Below are 17,468 nucleotides of genomic sequence, written 5' to 3' on the forward strand. Positions count from 1 at the left end.
CTTCCCAACAAATTTGGCATGTCAACACGTTTAATCTCAACAGACATTTGATTTTGACTATATTATATTGAAAACACCAATATGGACTAATATAATGATTGTGATGTTCAGAGCAGATCACTCTCTAAATTACAATGAAATCTTTTGAGATGGTAAGACAGTGCCTGTGGTTTATCCCAGTGTACATCACACTTAAGCACAATTTATAATTATAGATTCATGCTAAAGCATTCAAGGGCAAAGGAAATGTGTGTATGGGAGATATTTATATGTGATTTTTATATATATCGTAATTTTTTTAATCAGTTGACAGCTGTTTTAGAGCATACTGCGACGCCAGGCTGAATGAGGGTCTTGATTACTTCAAGATTAGCTATCTTAAGTTTCTATTCATTTTAAGTGTTGTTAGTGCGAGGAGTCATTAGTCACTCCCTTGTCTCTTGGAACATCAGCATACATTTACATTGTTAATGAACATTTGGGGTAAATGAATTAATGACACTCAAACATAAATTCAGACCTAATAACTTTCTGTGTCATTGGTAGGTTTAAATGTTATCACAGTCGAAGAGTCATTCATGCCTGCCCTACAAACTGCTGAGATACATTAAACTGAAGCAATAAAAGAAAAAAAAAATATGCAAAATTAAAATGTGTTAGCATATACTACCTTAAAGCGGACCTTGCACTTCAGGCAAGGTCTTGTTATTCATTGTGCCTCCTTCCTGTGATTATAAACCCTTTTTTTAAAATAACAAACATGTCATACTTACCTGCTCTGCGCAATTGTTTTGCACAGCAACCCCGATCCCTCTCTTCTCAGGTCCCCTACCAATGTTTCTGACTCCTCCCTCCCACCAAGTGCCCACCATAGCAAGCCACTTGCTATGGGGGCACTTGTGTGGGCTCATTCCCGAGCTCGCTCGGTTTGTCTATAACACACAAAATGCTGCTCAGTCCCGCCCCCCACTCCCAATAGCTACCGTTGCTGTCTCTGGGCCTACGAGGAGGGAGAAAGCCAAGAGAGTCGCTTCTCTCAGACACAGACGTGGGTCGAGATTGGGCTCATTAAAGTAATTAAGGATTAAGGTAAACTACTTTAAATACTGTATACAAGTACAAAAAAGAACCTGTGGGGAAAAAACGAGTTAGATGATATACTAATTTTTCTCGGACTTTCCTACTGCAGCGGTGACATCGCCCCCCCCCCCCCTCGAAATTTGTCCGGTTCACCAGGAACTGGCTAAATCTTGATCCATGTATGGCCATTTCCACTCACTGACTTTTAATAACCGGACTTGTTGGTATATTTTCTCTCAATCGGCACATGCAACCAACCAGTTACAGTGTCGATCGGTGCACTCTCACGGCAGGGGAGTCCCTCTGAAGCAGGAAGAACTTCCCCAACCACACTGAATGTGTGAATAGGGAGATCAGTGTTTTCATTCAGCAGCTGGCTGGCTGAGCAAAAAAAAACTGAGCCATATATGGCCAGTTTAAGCCTGCTCAGATTTAGTGTTCCTTAATGTGCAATAAATCTGAGTATGCTACAATCCAAATTTTCAAATGCAACAAGTATTCTGGATTCTGCAAGCGTGTATTATCATTAATTGGTGAAGGGGATGATGTTCACTGCCCCACACTTCAGTAGCCATAATTACTTTAATTTTAGTTACAGGCTGTGAAACTTTATTAACTTTTATATCCTGCATTAGAGGTTTCTCCAGATAAGACAATACTTAAAGCGGAATCGAACCACTGTTACATCCTGTGAGCAGGTCGACTTTTTATTGCAAAACAGACCTACCTGCCCGCTCACAGTGATCCCCATAATATAAACTGAGCAGCACATGCACAGCTCAGTTTACAGTGATTGTGTGCCAGAATAATTGGCTCCTGTGCGTGCACAGGAGTGATGTCATCCTGTGTCGGCAAATGAAGATGGCTGAAAACTGGCACACAGAAGAAGATGCCGATGCCGTTGGAAAGCTGAATAATAATACCTTTAGTTCCATTTTAAAATGATAACGTTTAACAGACACAGTATCGTAACCAATCAACAATGCATCATATTACATTTTTCAGGCTGCTGCGAACCAAGGTAAAGCGAAATCTGGTTACAGTGACTTATGTTACATCATGGCTTTTAGCGCTGCCTATTAAAGAACCTGTAATCTGTGTTCTTTGTTATGCAGTTAAGAGGAAAAAAAAAAATTTTTGTACTCACCTTAAAATCCCTTTCTCTGCATTCATTGGAGGACAAAGCTCTGCTTTAGATAATCACTGATTATATCGCTATTTGCAGGAGCAGGACACTAGGTGCACTATAAAACAAAAGACTGCCCTAGGGGTAGCCTCTGCTTGTGGCCAAGCCCCACATGGCATAGCACTGTAAATAACAAGGACAAAAGTATTTCCACAATCTGGTCACAGCAAGCGAGAAGAGCAGGTGCTATGTCCTCCAATTAACGCAGAGGAATGGATTTTACAGGGAGTACAAAAATCCTATTTTCACTTGTTCATTGGAGGACACAGATCTGCTGTAGATAATAATGGACTGTGAAGTCCCAAAGCAGGTCCATGAGGCAGGCATACTCATTAAGGGGAACCAACTAGCCTTGTCTCTGCCATCAACTATGCATTAAAGGGGCAGACACTTAATAGAAAAACGACTCCCAACTCCAAAAGGTAACCCCACACTAATAGTAATCCTAGAAGCTCCATAAACCTTATACATTTTACCTCTATGATGGGGCAGACAAAATACTTCTTGCACCTGCAACGAGATTTTGTCAGATGCCACAATCATCTGCCATGGTAACAGCAGATCATCAGGCTGGCCACCGATTTGAAAAAGCTTAGGCGTACATCACTACAAAAAACTACATGTGAAAAGTGAAAACAGTCTCAGCCCAGGCTCCACCAGGCCACCCCCAGCACATTTTACCCTGCCCATGGGGCTCATAGTCATGGGGATCCACATGACTAAGCATTGGGGAAGTGGCCTGAATGGAGCCCAGACTCAGTCTGTTTTCACAAATAGGTTTTTGTAGTGATGTGTGGCTAAGGACTTTTCCTTTTCGAATGGGTATCCACAGAGCAGGGACAAGCTCCACCCTTGTCTACACTCCCAGCGGTTCACCAGTAGAGAACCTGTTGGAACCTTGAGCAGCACCCGTAATCCGGTATTGGTTCACCATCAGGCTGGCCAGATATGTGTCCCCCTAGGACAAAAACACCACAGGCTGCTCATTAGAAAATCTGGGCTTTCACAGCTGAACACACACACAGCATGGAACTGTATGCACTCGATGGCTGCAGCTGGGGGGACTACCAGGATCCATATTATCTGGCCTGTCCTAACCCCTAGACACTAGTCCAACAACTAAGTTGTCCACAGGGCTGTCAATTGTTATTTAGTGCACAGTGTTTCTTACTTCTGCAAATAGCAATATACCCCATTGGTTATTATCTAAAAGCAAAGCTGTGTCCTCAAATGAACAAAGGGGGAAACATACTATAAGGTAACATTTACAACTGTGTGATGTGTTAAAATGTGTTATGTCACATTAATATACAATTTATAAAGGCAGCCAATTTATTTGAGTAAAATGCTTAATGCACCAAAATACACAAGAAAAAAAAAAAAAAAAAACATGCCATGCAGTCTTTTCAATTCCTGTGAGCTGAAAGGACAACAAACATTCTGGCTACATTTTGTAACCAAGGTTGGTATTGTAGGGCATTTCTTACTTTTTCTGAGGCTGTGAGATCAGGGTTGGTAGAGTAATCTTATGTTAGGATTTCTTAAGAAATGTATAGTGATGTTTTTTAAACATTTTTATTTATTACAATTAAACAATCAAGACTAAAATGTTTTTTTAATATGAGACACTGTATATGAATATCATGTAGTCTTTATCCAGCCAATATGGAAAGCACGAGGCTTCTTTTACATAGTTACATCATTTCTAAGGTTAAAAAAAAAATTAAAAAGGACACAGATTCATCCAGTTCAACCTGCATCGCTGTGTATGTGCATATGATTTCTATTTTCTAACAATTCCCATAGCCCCGTATGTTCTGCTTTCTGAGGAAGACGTTTAGAAGTTTTTGAACTTGTCAACACTGTCACCTAATGCCACTTCCTGGGGGAGACATTTCCACATTTTCACAGCTCTAACAGAAACCTGCTTTCTTCTAATCTCAAATCGTGGCCACGTGGTTCTCCTTAGGGACCTTACAGTATACATTTATTACAGTTACTGGAGTCACTTTTAATATATTTGTACATTGTAATAACATCCCCTCTTAAGCACATATTCTCCAGAGTGTATAACTGTAATCTATGCAATTGATCCTCATAGCTGAGGTCCTCCATCCCTCATATTAATTATGTCACCCTGAACACTGGTGACCAAAACGGAACTGCATATTAAATATGAGGCTGAACCAATGTTATTTATAGGGAAAGAATAATTGATTGATCTCTTAAATGTATGCCCTTTTTAATGCACGACATTAATTTACTAGCTTCGTTAGTTGTGACTTGACATTGCATGCTATTGCTAGGTCTGTGATCTTCAAGCACCCCTAGATCCTTTTCCATCACTGATTCTCTCAGTGGAGCCCCTTCTAATGTGTTACTTGCATGTGAATTTTGGCACCCAAGTGCATAACTTTACAGCTCTAAATAATGAACTTCATCTGCCAAGGAGCTGCTCAACCCCCTTGTTTATCAAGGTATTTTGCTTATGAAGGTCTTTGGTCAGGCTTTGCAGTTTTGCTACCATTGTGTTGTAAAAAGCACACTGTGTTTAGACAGCTCGAACAAAAATGTACACACATAGCAAAGTATATGCGAACCCTTATTTTGTATAAACACCTATTATGTTTAAAATAGAAATGCAAGGCAAAACGTATGTGTGTGTGTGGGTGTGTGTGTATAATCACAACTTAGCTGCATAAGGGGCTGAGAGCGCTTGGGGGGATGGGGGTGGCGACTGCAGGGGTTGTGTCAGCAGGAGGTAAAGAAACTGCAGTACACTTATCTTCCCAGTGAATGGAAGGGCAGAGGGGTATGTCAGCACAAGTCTGACCGTTGGATTACAGTTGGGTTACAGACAGGCTGTGCTCCCAAGTAGAATTTAAAGAAGAAAACTGACAACGTTGGATGGTTGTGCTACCATGCAATGGTGTGGTCAGTTTGAAATAGGAAGCAACAATATAAGAACAGGATACTTGTTCATACAAATACATGGTACCACAGACACATATCAGAAATATGACATGCTGGGGTAACAAACACTTTAATAGGTTATAGAGGTGACTGGACTTTATACAAATGGATTTGTCTGAATTTTCAAACAGACAGAGCAAGCCAAAAAAAAAAGCTACTTTGGCTGTGCTATCTCTATAGGAAACCTGGAATACTTTGAAATCATTTAAGTTGTAAATGTTTAATAATGTATGTCTTTATCAAGGCTCAAAATTTCAAGTCCTGAGCTACTAGCCAGGCCTTAAGAGTTCCTCACCACCAATTGCCCCACCCAACCCCTACCATGCCCTGCCTCCTAATGCCGCCCCTAAACACGCCCTCTTAAATGATCTCATAAAATGACACTTGTTTTATGCAGAATTAGCTTACAAAAATAAATATTAACAACTTTATCAGTGCTTATCAGTACAGCCCCACCTGTGCTCAATGCAGCCTCACTTTTGCCCAATACAGCATGGCCTGTGCCCAATGCAGTGTGGCCTGTGTCCAATACAGCCTGGCCTGCCTGTAGCCAATGCAGCCTCACTTGTGGCCAATGCAGCGTGGCCTGCCTGTGCCCAATACAGCCTCACTTGTCCCCAATGCAGAGTGGCCTGTGCCCAATGCAGCCTCACTTGTGGCCAATGCATCCTGGCCTGCCTGTGCCCATCGCAGCCTCACTTGTGGCCAATGCAGCGTGACCTGCCTGTGCCCAATGCAGCCTCACCTGTGCAGAGGAAGAGGCAAGCTGTCCAGATCAACAGAGAGCGGGATTGCCCACTATAATAGCTTTCATTTGAATTTCCCATCTTCCCGGGGCTCATCGTCACATAGCCCCACCTCTTGGCGACGTCGCATGTTCTGCATTGGACCGGCGTTCTGTCTATCAAAAGTGACGGGCCAAGAGGTGGGGCTATGTGACGATGAGCCCCGGGAAGATGGGACGTTCTAATGAAAGCTATTACAGCAGCTATTACACTCTCTGCTGATCCATACAGCTCATCTCTTCCTCTCCTCCCTCTTTACCTGGCTGGGAGACCGTGCCGGCGGTGCTCGTCCCCCCACTCTGAGACAGCCCCACGCTCGCCAACAGCCATTTTCCACTTGCAAAATTCGTATGCGCGAGTGAAAAATTTGAGGGCTGTATTTATGATATACAGTATAATACAATATATATATTAATATCATTTCATTAAGTAATTTTTTTTCAAAAATATGTAAAGTGACTATCTACCTATACAGCCCATTAAATCTCTAATCAGTAGGTTAGACCCTGGAAAATCTAAAGGAAATCGTAATGTATATGAACAGATTACAATTTTACTTTAGTTAAAAAAAAATATATATATTTATTTAAAGAATATGTTGCCCCAACATATTATATTCCTGATATGTGTCTGGTGTAACATTGTACTTTTGTTAAACATGATTATGTTCTCTTTGTATTGCTTCCTTTTTGTGAAACACCTGGTGATCCTGGTGATCCAGTCCTGCCTTCCTTTTTTTTTTTTTTAAACTGACCACTCTAGGCATGAGAGCACACCCACCTCAGCACGATCAGTTTTCTTGCTGTGCTTGGAGAACAACCTGCCTGTCCTCCAAAAGTCAGACTTGTGCTGACACTCCCCCCTTCACATAAATTCACTGGGAAGATCAGTGCACAGTGTATATATATTTCTGGATTGTAAGCTCTAACAAGCAGGGTTCTCTGATCCCTCCTGTATTGATTTGTATTGCAAGTGTACTGTCTGCCCCCATGTTGTAAAGCCACGTGCAAACTGTTGGCGCTATATAAATCCTGTATAATAATAACAATTATATATATATATATATATATATATATATACTCCTAGATTGTAAGCTCTAACGAGCAGGGCCCTCTGATTCCTCCTGTATTGAATTGTATTGTACTTGTACTGTCTGCCCTAATGTTGTTGTAAAGCGCTGCGTAAACTGTCGGCGCTATATAAATCCTGTATAATAATAATAACATATATATACACATGCATGCAAATGTGTTGCCTTGCATTTCTATTTTTAAACTGAATAAAACAAGGTAAGATTTCACATATACTTTAAGCGAGACTACACAAAATCACATCACGCTTCAATATGCATGGCAGTTGGTCTGGTCACACAAATATCCTGGCCAACACTGTGTCACTTTTCCTGGTGGTAGATATTGGAGCACTGCTATTGTACATATCCAGAAGCTGTGCATAGCATGTTTAGCAAGAGACTTCAGTGGAATTTACCGCACAGTTATTTTAGATTTAAGATTACAAATAAATTTCACTTCCTTGCTTCCAGATGCACATGTTCAATGACTGGAAAATTAGTTTAGGTGTCATGGTGTATAACAGACTACTCGCAGAATGTTTTCACGACAAGGATCACGTTTCAAGCAGCTTGTTAGGCTCATCACTTCCTCAAACTATGTTGTCACTGCTAGCGAGAGAGAGTGAAGAATACAAGGCACAGTGACACACATAATCACAGACAGTTTTCGCTCCCCATGTAGCGCTCAGTTGGATTACAGCTTATTATTACCCTAAATTGAAAGAACTGCAAACTTTAACTACAATTATTTTAATTTGATTTTATGGTCTTAGTAATCAAGAGCATGTCTTGTGTCAATCAAGGAGAAATAAAATACGTTTTCTTAGAGCACTGCAGAAGCCATAAAAACTACATAAAATAAGATAATATAAAAGTAAACCAATCATGACTTGGTGCAAATTAAAAGTCTGTGTTTTCTCTAAAAAGGTGGCAGTGCATTAACAGGCAGCTATTATATGAACCTTTAAATGCACACTGACACATTAAGGTTATAGCATTATACATTGTGTAGGATGTTGGTATCGTGGGATTAGCACTATTCAAATCTCTACATTATCTTTTAGCTTCCTTTCTGTTTCAGAAGATAGCAACGTGACACGTGTGCATATTTAACCGGTTCAATACAGGGCAATTTCACCCCCTTCCTTCCCAGGCCAATTTTTAGTTTTCGGCGCTGTCGCATTTTAAACGTCAATTGCGCGGTCGTGCGACGTTGTACCCAAAAAAAATTGACGTCCTTTTTTCACCACAAATAGAGCTTTTTTTTGGTGGTATTTGATCGCCTCTGCGGTTTTTATTTTTTGCGCTATAAACAAAAGAAGAGCGACAATTTTGAAAAAAACACAATATTTTTTACTTTTTGCTATAATAAATATCCCAATTTTTTTTTTTAAAAACACATTTTTTCCTCAGTTTTGGCCGATACATATTCTTCTACATATTTTTGGTAAAAAAAATCGCAATAAGCGTATATTGATTGGTTTGCGCAAAAGTTATAGCGTCTACAAAATACGGGATAGATTTATGGCAATTTTAAAAAAAAAATTTTTTTTATTTTTTTTAGCGGCGGTCGCAATTTTTTTTGGTGACTGCGACATTATGGCGGACACATCGGACACTTTTGACACATTTTTGGGACCAATCACATTTATACAGCGATCAATGCTATAAAATTGCATTGATTACTGTGTAAATGTGACAGGTAGTGAAGGGGTTAACCACTAGGGATCGGGGAGGGGTTAAGTATGTTTCCTAGGGAATGATTCTAACTGAAGGGGGAGGGGATGCACTAGGGGAGGAGACCGATCAGTGTTCCTCCGTTCTGGGAACACAGATCGCTCTCCTCAGAGCTGACAGGCTGTGTTTACACACACAGATCCACATGCCGGCCCGAGGAACGCGGCGGGCGCGCGCGCGCGCCCCCTAGACGGCCGGGAATCCCAGGACGTCATATGACATCCACCCAGGATGGGAGATCCCATCTGTGGACGTCATATGACTATGGGCGGGTACTGAAGTGGTTAAATTGAACCTGCAGTGTATTTAGGTGTATTAACAACTTAAGGACCAGGCCTATTTTTCAAACTTGTTGATTACAAGTTGAAATCAGGTTTTTTTTTTGTTTTTGCTAGAAAATTACTTAGAACCCCCAAACATTATATATTTTTTTCAGACACCCTAGATCAGGGGTCTCAAACTGGCGGCCCACCAGCTGTTGCGAAACTACAAGTCCCATGAGGCATTGCAAGGCTGACAGATACAAGCATGACTCACTCAGGCAGAGGCATGATGGGACTTGTAGTTCCACAACAGCTGGAGGGCCACTGGTTTGAGACCCCTGCCCTATAGAATAAAATGGCGGTCGTTGCAATACTTTATGTCACACTGTATTTGCACAGCGGTCTTACAAATACACTTTTTTGAATTAAAAAATAAGACAACAGTAAATTTAGCCCAATTTTTTTCTATATTGAGAAAGATAATTTTGCGCTGAGTAAATTGGTACCAAACACGTCAAGCTTCAAAGTTGCGCTGGTTTGTGGAATGGCGACAAACTTTGACCCTTAAAAACCCCCATAGGTGACATTTAAAAATGTCTATAGGTTACCAGTTTTGAGTTACAGAGGAGGTCTTGGGCTAGAATTATTGCTCTTACTCTAATGATCGCGCTGATACCTCACATGTGTGGTTTGAACACCGTTTTCATATGGGGGCGCTATTTACATATGTGTTTGCTTCTGCGTGCGAGCTCGGCGGGACGGGGCACTTTAATTTTTTTTTTTTTAATTATTAATATTAATTTTTTTTTTTACGGTCTTTTTAAAAAAAATAATTTGGGTCACTTTTATTCCTATTACAAGGAATGTAAACATCCCTTGTAATAGGAAAAAAAAGCATGACAGGACCTCTTTAATGTGAGATCTGGGGTCAAAAAGACCTCATACTTCACATTTACACCTAAAAGCGATAAACAAAATAAAAATAAAATAAATGTCATTTTTTTCCCCCTTTAAGACCATTGGGTCTTAAAGGGGAAGTTTGATGTCACTTCCGTCACTCAATGGTATGGAGCCGAGTGGGGGCCATCATTCCCTCACTTGACCCCATGCCTCAGAGGGGAAAGAACCCGATCGTCTTCGCTACCGACAGTTTTGGTAAGCGGCGGAGACCATCGGGGCGTGGCGGGGCACCTCTACCGCTGCCGATAAAAGTGATCTTGCAGTGAATCCTCTGCTGAGACCCCTTTTATCTGAAAGCGGACCACCCGGTGTTTAAAAAGATACCGGGGTTATGGCAGCTATCTGCTGCCATAACCCCGGTATTCAACGTCAAACAGCCGCCGTATAATGATGGCGGGCGGTCCATAAGTGGTTAAACTGCTCCCAGGAGTTTATAGCAGGCACACATACACTATTATTGTCAAAAGAATCAGTATGCCTGCCTTTACACCCACATGAACTTTAATGGTATCCCAGTCTTAGTCCATAGGGTTCAATATTGAGTTGGCCCACCCTTTGCAGCTACATAGCTTCAACATAGCTTCAAAAGGCTGTCCACAAGGTTTAGAAGTGTGTCTATGGGAACGTTTGACCATTCTTCCGTAAACGCATTTGTGAAGTCAGGCACTGATGTTGGATGAGAAGGACTGGCTTACAGTCTCCGCTCTAATTCATCCCAAGTGTGTTCTATCGGGTTGAGGTCAGGACTCTGTGCAGGCCAGTCAAGTTCCTCCACCCCAAATTCGCTAATACACGTCTTTATGGACCTTGCTTTGTGTACTGGTGCACAGACATGTTGGAACAGAAAGAGCCATTCCCAAACTGTTCCCACAAGGTTGGGAGCATGAAATTGTCCAAAATGTCACTGGAACTAAGGGGCCAAGCCCAACCCCTGAAAAACACCTACACCATAACCCCCCTCCCCCTTCCACCAAAGTTTACACTTGGCACAATGCAGTAAGGCAAGTACCGTTCTCTTGGCAACCGCCAAACCCAGACACGTCCATCGGATTGCCAGACAGAGAAGCGTGATTCGTCACTCCAGAGAACACATCTCCACTAATCTAGAATCCAGTGACGGCATGCTTTACACCACTGTATCTTTCGCTTTGCATTGCACTTGGTGATGTTAGGCTTGGATGCAGGTGCTCGGCCATGGAAACCCATTCCATGAAGCTCTCTAGACACTGTTGTTGTGCTAATCTGAAGGCCACATAAAGTTTGGAGGTCTGTAGCTATTGACTGTGCAAACAGTTGGCGACTTCTGCACACTGTGCACTTTAGCATGCGCTGACCCCACTCTGTCATTTTACATGGCATACCACTTCGTGGCTAAGTTGCTGTTGTTCCCAATTGCTTCCACTTTGTTATAATACCACTAATAGTTGACTGTGGAATATTTAGTAGCAATGACATTTCATGGATGGACTTATTGCACAGGTGGTAACATATCACGGTGTCACGCTTGAATTCACTGAATTCACCTGAGAGCGACCCTTTCACCAATGTTTGTAGAAGCAGTCTGCATGCCAAGGTGCTTGATTTTATACACCTGTGGCCATGGAGGTGATTTGAACACCTGAATCCAATCATTTTGGCAATATAGTATATGATTCTTTAGGATGCATGACTCCCTGGAGCCCCAAAACGTTGCGCTATTGTGAAAATACAAACTGTATTTATGAGGTTCCTACCTGTTCCTGTCCTCTACCATACCTAACCACTGATCCATAACCATGATGCGTAGACCACTGACTTAACAGTGATCCATGACTTGTAGGATGGGAGCAAAGCCATGTACCAGATTCAAAAATAAAGTTAATATTTGCATAATGTAACACCCCTGGCTTTGGGATCTTGGGTTGCTCAAGAAGTTAACCAAACAAAAGTGCAGACACATGTAGGTACCCGTTACTCCTGGGGGACATTTAATGCATTTTATTACACTGCTACTAAAAGCAAGCACTGAACTGCCAAAACTATCTAGGGTTTACTCTAAATTTGCCAAAGTTACTAAGTCCACAGAGTTTCATATAATGCCTTGTAGCTAGATACATCAAACTTGAAGGGGATCCACAGCCTATTTTTACATGATCTATGTGGCTGAACCTCCCTTTTATCATTCAATATTGGTGGGCGAGGTTGTGGTGGGTTTCGACAGGGCATTACTATAACCAGTAAACTTTAAGATCTCAATTTGCACATACTCAGTTCCAGAGCCATTTAGAGATGAGGATACTGGGTTGCAGTCCACAATGCTTTTCACCTTATTAAATACACCTAAAAGATCTGACTAGCTCTTACCTCCATCATGTCTGCCTAGATCACACTGTAGAGGATCAAATCCAACTTCTTCAGACTGTAATGGGTGGCGTGCTCTGGGTGTGGGATCTTGCATCTTGTCTTACACAAAAATGATCTTCCTGAAAAACAAACAAGGGATGGAAATGTTTATGATTGAGGAACCACCCTTTTAGGCTTGTTAAAATAAACAGAATTAAACTTAACAAATCTAGAAAACATATAAAGTGTTACCACTTTATTGTTAAAACAGATTGAGATGACCTGGTAAAGTGGTCTCAGATCATTAAAGTGAGCAACCACAGATTACTTCCAGGGCGCCCCATGATCCGCAAAACCAGCGGAGTTCCACCAAAAGTAGAACTTCCGCTTTAAGCACTCCTCGCCCCCCTTACATGCCACATGGATTTTTTTTTTGGGGGGGGGAGTGAGTGCCTAGTTTTGAGTGGGACTTCCTGTCCCACTTCCTGCTTTTTACTATGGGCCGCCTAGGCGATTCCTCCTCTCCCCCTAGGCGGCCCCTCCCTCTTGGCAATCTTCCGGGACACGTCACAGGTCCCAGAAGATTGCCTGTCCACTCGGAGCGCACAGCGCGACACGCACATGCACAATGCGCGCTCGGCCGTGAAGCCGCAAGCTGTCACGGCCGGATGCCCACAGTTTTAATGGAGGCGCTGCGGAGAGGAGGGGGCAAGGAGCAAGGCTCTGAGCGGCCGCATCGCTGGACCGTGGGACAGGTGTCTGTTTATTAAAAGTCAGCAGCTACACTTTTTGTAGCTACTGACTTTTAATAAATGAAAAAAAGCCTGGAACTCCGCTTTAATATAAAAATAATTGGCATGGTCACACCCTGGCCCATCTCCTCCTACATCCCCCACCCAATCTGTTTTCTTAGTTACTGTTAAAAATGTTGCAAATAAATAATCTTTATTTGTGAATTTAGGTCAAAATGTTGTCTGCTACATTGCTTTGGTAAAAATAACCCAAATCAGTGTAAATATTTTAGTCTGTGTGAAAGTTAGAGTCTACAAACATTGGTATATATATTTGAACATTGATCATCTTTGATGTACTGACGGCCAGTCTTATTTCTTGAGGCCCTAAAAATCCAGGACAGTACAAATACCCCCCAAATGACCCCTTTTTTTAAAAGCAGTCCAAGGTGTTTAGAGGCATGGCGAGTTTTTGGAAGTTTTAATTTTTTGTCACAATTTTTTAGAAAATAAAGAAATGAAATTAAAAAAAAGTCAGCATTTTTTTTTTTTTTTTTACATACTGTCACCAGTGACATCATTATATGACTGGTGTGGCAGTGATGAGGGATACTGATTGGTGACAGTATGTAGAAAAAAAAATACATACTTTCATCAGAGTATATAGTGACACTGGGGGGTGACTGAGGGGGTGATCAGGGATTTTCTTTTTTTTGTACACGGTTATTGCTTAAACAGTGGTGATCACTAAGCAATAGTTTTAGCTGTCATGAATGGGTCAACATTCATGAATAGCTTGCTTATGGTTGTGATATGTGATTGGCTACAGCTAATCACATGGTACAGGTAGCCAGGTATCGTTTGATTGTTGTGGGCTAATCACAGTTTACAACCATAAGCAAGCTGTTTTTGAATAAAAAAAAACATTGATCCCAGTTTGTTTACATTGTTATCATGTGATCGCTATGATTGGTCACAGCGATCACATGATACCTTGGCCACTCATAGCGTGATCACAGGAGTACACCACTGCATGCCCAGGGGGCCCTCTAGTGCACGTGTGCAGCTCCCAATGTAGGAGTACGTGACTGTAAACAGTAAAATGACTGTGGGCAGGTCAGCAAGAGGTTAACTTAGAGGACCAATAGAAAAAAAAACACGGCAGTTGCAATTTTCTATATTGTACGATATTAGCACAACTGTTTATTAAATCTATATTTTTGGAAAAATTTTATTTAGAATAATTTTACACAGAAAACACAAAAAAAATATGCACATTTTCTGTAAAATATAAAGGATGAGACCATCTGTCACAAGAAATAAATAGCAAATTTGTCATCAATCAGAACTTTTATGACATGGCATGAAACAAGGATACCCAACACTTGAAGTCTTAACAAGTCATCAACTTACAGTTCATCATAATTGATGGCTCCAGAATTATTCTTCTCATTCTGGCATGTGCAACGAAGCCCAATAAGTGCAACTGCCCTTAATGTACACTTGGGTGTCATATGTGCGTGTTTATAAGCATGTGCGCGGGGGTGGTGGGCTTTAAATTAATTTACTGTTTTTTTTTTATATATTCAGTAATGTGCAAACATTTTAGGCGGGTGTGAAAATTCTCTAAATTAATAATGCTTTCAGAAACAGAAGTGTTAATAGTTTATTTTCATCAATAAAAAATTGAACGCAAATGAACAGAAGAGAAATCTAAATCAAATCAATATTTGGTGTGACCACTCTTTGACTTCACACCAGCATCAACTCCTCTAGGTACCTTTCTAGGAGGCTGCATAACCACCGAATCACTTCTATAATAAACCCTGCAGTTTTTCGTTAAAATGCAAACTCACGGCTGCTGCCGCTACTGCCTCTGACGTAGTAGTTATGTCTTTGGTAATAAAAGGTAAAAACCATGAAATAAGACATATTTTGTGCAGAGGAAATGGGGCGACAGGAGGGACCCAGTAGACCAACCACAGGCTGCCTGAAAAAAACTAGAGGCAGGAGGAGGATTCCAGGCCAGAGAGCAGCAGTGACTGGTCTATGTAACAGGAAGCTCCTGCTGGATTACTGCACAGATCTGGAAGAAATACAAAAGCACACCAATATTTAAAGCTGGGTTCCTCCAGAAGTTGCTAGGGGTTCCTTGAGCAATGAGCAATTTCTGCCTCTCAGATAAGTTCCCACTGACACCATTGCCCTTTTTAGCTATCTGTAAGGGGGTAATTCTTCCCAGTGACTACAAGCGTAAGGAGCATTCTCCCCATTGACCATCACACTAAAGTATCATGAGTTGTAGATACAGTCATTTTTAGTAGGGGTTCCCTGAGACTGGAAAGTTATTTTGAAGGGTTCTTCTGTGTTAAAAGGTTGAGAAAGGCTGATTTAAAGCGTAACTCCACTTTTGTTGAGAAAAAAACATTCTCCTCTGGGTGATCTCTGTACATTGCAAGGATTATAACAACCTTTGTAGCAGATTCCTACCTTTTGTTATTCTGAAGAAATGCCTGTGTGTTTGTCTGTGCCCATGTGGGAAAATTAATCTAATGGGAGTGGTTTCATAATTACCAATCAGCTGTGGCACCTACAGAGCACTAATGAGGAAAGCTGCTGGGCCTGCATTCCTTTAGACATGTTCCTAATGGGGGTATCTCACCAAAAATGACATTTTTGTTCCAGGGGATGCCTGAAATCTGACTTGTATCTTAGGCAGACTTCTGGGAAAATCAGTGAGCCAATCACGCAAGCAGGAAATTATATTGCATTGCATTTTCAGAAAACGACAGCGGCTGCAGATTGAAAAGGAAAGGTAATTTTTAATAACATTCAATTACAATATGATTGTATACGCCATATTATTTTTTCTTTATTTGCTATTTTTTTTCCCACGAGTGTGGAGCTACCCTTTAACCACTTCCTGACCGCCTCATGTACATATACTGCGACAGGTTGGCAGCCCTGCATGAACCACCGTAAAGGTACGTCGGCTCCTTTAAGAGCCTTAGCAGGCGCATGACGGGGGACTCAATGCACGTGGACGGCGGTCGCGATGCCCGCCGGCCACCCGCAGTCGCGGGCACAAGAGCCAGAACGGGGATCTGTGTGTGTAAATACACAAATCCCAGTTCTGTCAGTGGAGGAGAGACAGATCATCTGCTCCTAAAGATTAGGGACAGCGATCGGTCTCCTCCTCCAGTGAGTCCCATCTCCCACAGTTAGAAACACCTAGCAGGGAACACATTTAACCCCTTGATCGCCCTTAGTGTTAACCCCTTCCCTGTCAGTGACATTTATATAGTACTTAGTGCATTTTTATAGCACTGATTGTTTGCAAGACCTCTGCAATTCACCCTGGCATGCTGTCAATCAAGTTCTGGGACACATCCTGACTGATGACAACTCATTCTTGATTAATCAGTGCTTGCAGTTTGTCAGAATTTGTGTGGTTTTTTTTTTTTCCGTTCACCCGCCTCTTGAGGATTGACCACAAGTTCTCAATGGGATTAAGTTCTGGGGAGTTTCATGGACCCAAAATTTCCATGTTTTGTTCCCCGAGCCACTTAGTTATCATTTTTGCCTTATGGCAAGGTGCCCCATCATGCTGGAAAAGGCATTGTTCGTCATCAAACTGTTTTTGGATGGTTGGGAGAAGTTGTTCTTGGCTCTTTTTGTACCATTCTTTATTCATTGCTGTGTTCTTAGGCAAAATTGTGAGCGAGCCCACTCCCTTGGCTGAGAAGTAACCCCACACATGAATGGTCCCAGGATGCTTTACTGTTGGCATGACACAGGACTGAAGGTAGCACTCCCCTTTTCTTCTCCTGACAAGGTTTTTACAGATGCCCCAAACAATCAAAAAGGGGATTCATCAGAGAAAATGACTTTACCCCAGTCCTCAGCAGTCCAATCCCTGTACCTTTTGCAGAATATCAGTCTGTTCCTGATGTATTTCTTGGAGAGAAGTGGCTTCTTTGCTGCCCCTTTTGACACCAGGCCATCCTCCAAAAGTCTTCCCCTCACTGTGCATGCAGATGTACTCACACCTGCCTGCTGCCATTCCTGAGCAAGCTCTGCACTGGTGGAGCCCCGATCCCGCAGCTGAATCAACTGTAGGAGATGGTCCTGGCACTTGCTGGACTTTCTTGGGCGCCCTGAAGCCTTCTGCACAAATGTAGTGGAAATGTTTTTTAATGGGATTAAGGTTCATTTTCATGGCAAAGAGTGACTTTGCAATTCATCTGATTACTCTTCATAACATTCTGGAGTATATGTAAATTGCCATCATAAAAACTGAGGCAGCAGACTTTGTGAAAATTAAGATTTGTGTCATTCTCAAAACTTTTGGCCATGGCT

General features: G+C 41.8%; 1 protein-coding gene across 4 annotated transcripts in view; it reads right to left on the minus strand.

Annotated features, from left to right (window-relative positions):
* Positions 1-17,468, minus strand: part of TBC1D5 (TBC1 domain family member 5) — an 842,416-nt gene that overhangs the window by 528,372 nt on the left and 296,576 nt on the right. For all 4 annotated transcript variants that reach the window (XM_073630202.1, XM_073630199.1, XM_073630201.1 and 1 more), the window contains one exon: positions 12,400-12,518. In XM_073630202.1, coding sequence (XP_073486303.1) covers positions 12,400-12,493 — 94 coding nt within the window. In that variant the 5' untranslated portion in view covers positions 12,494-12,518. The remainder of the gene's footprint in view (positions 1-12,399; positions 12,519-17,468) is intronic.

This window comes from Aquarana catesbeiana, linkage group LG05 (genome assembly GCF_042186555.1).
Source record: "Aquarana catesbeiana isolate 2022-GZ linkage group LG05, ASM4218655v1, whole genome shotgun sequence".
NCBI classification, from domain to species: Eukaryota; Metazoa; Chordata; class Amphibia; order Anura; family Ranidae; genus Aquarana; species Aquarana catesbeiana.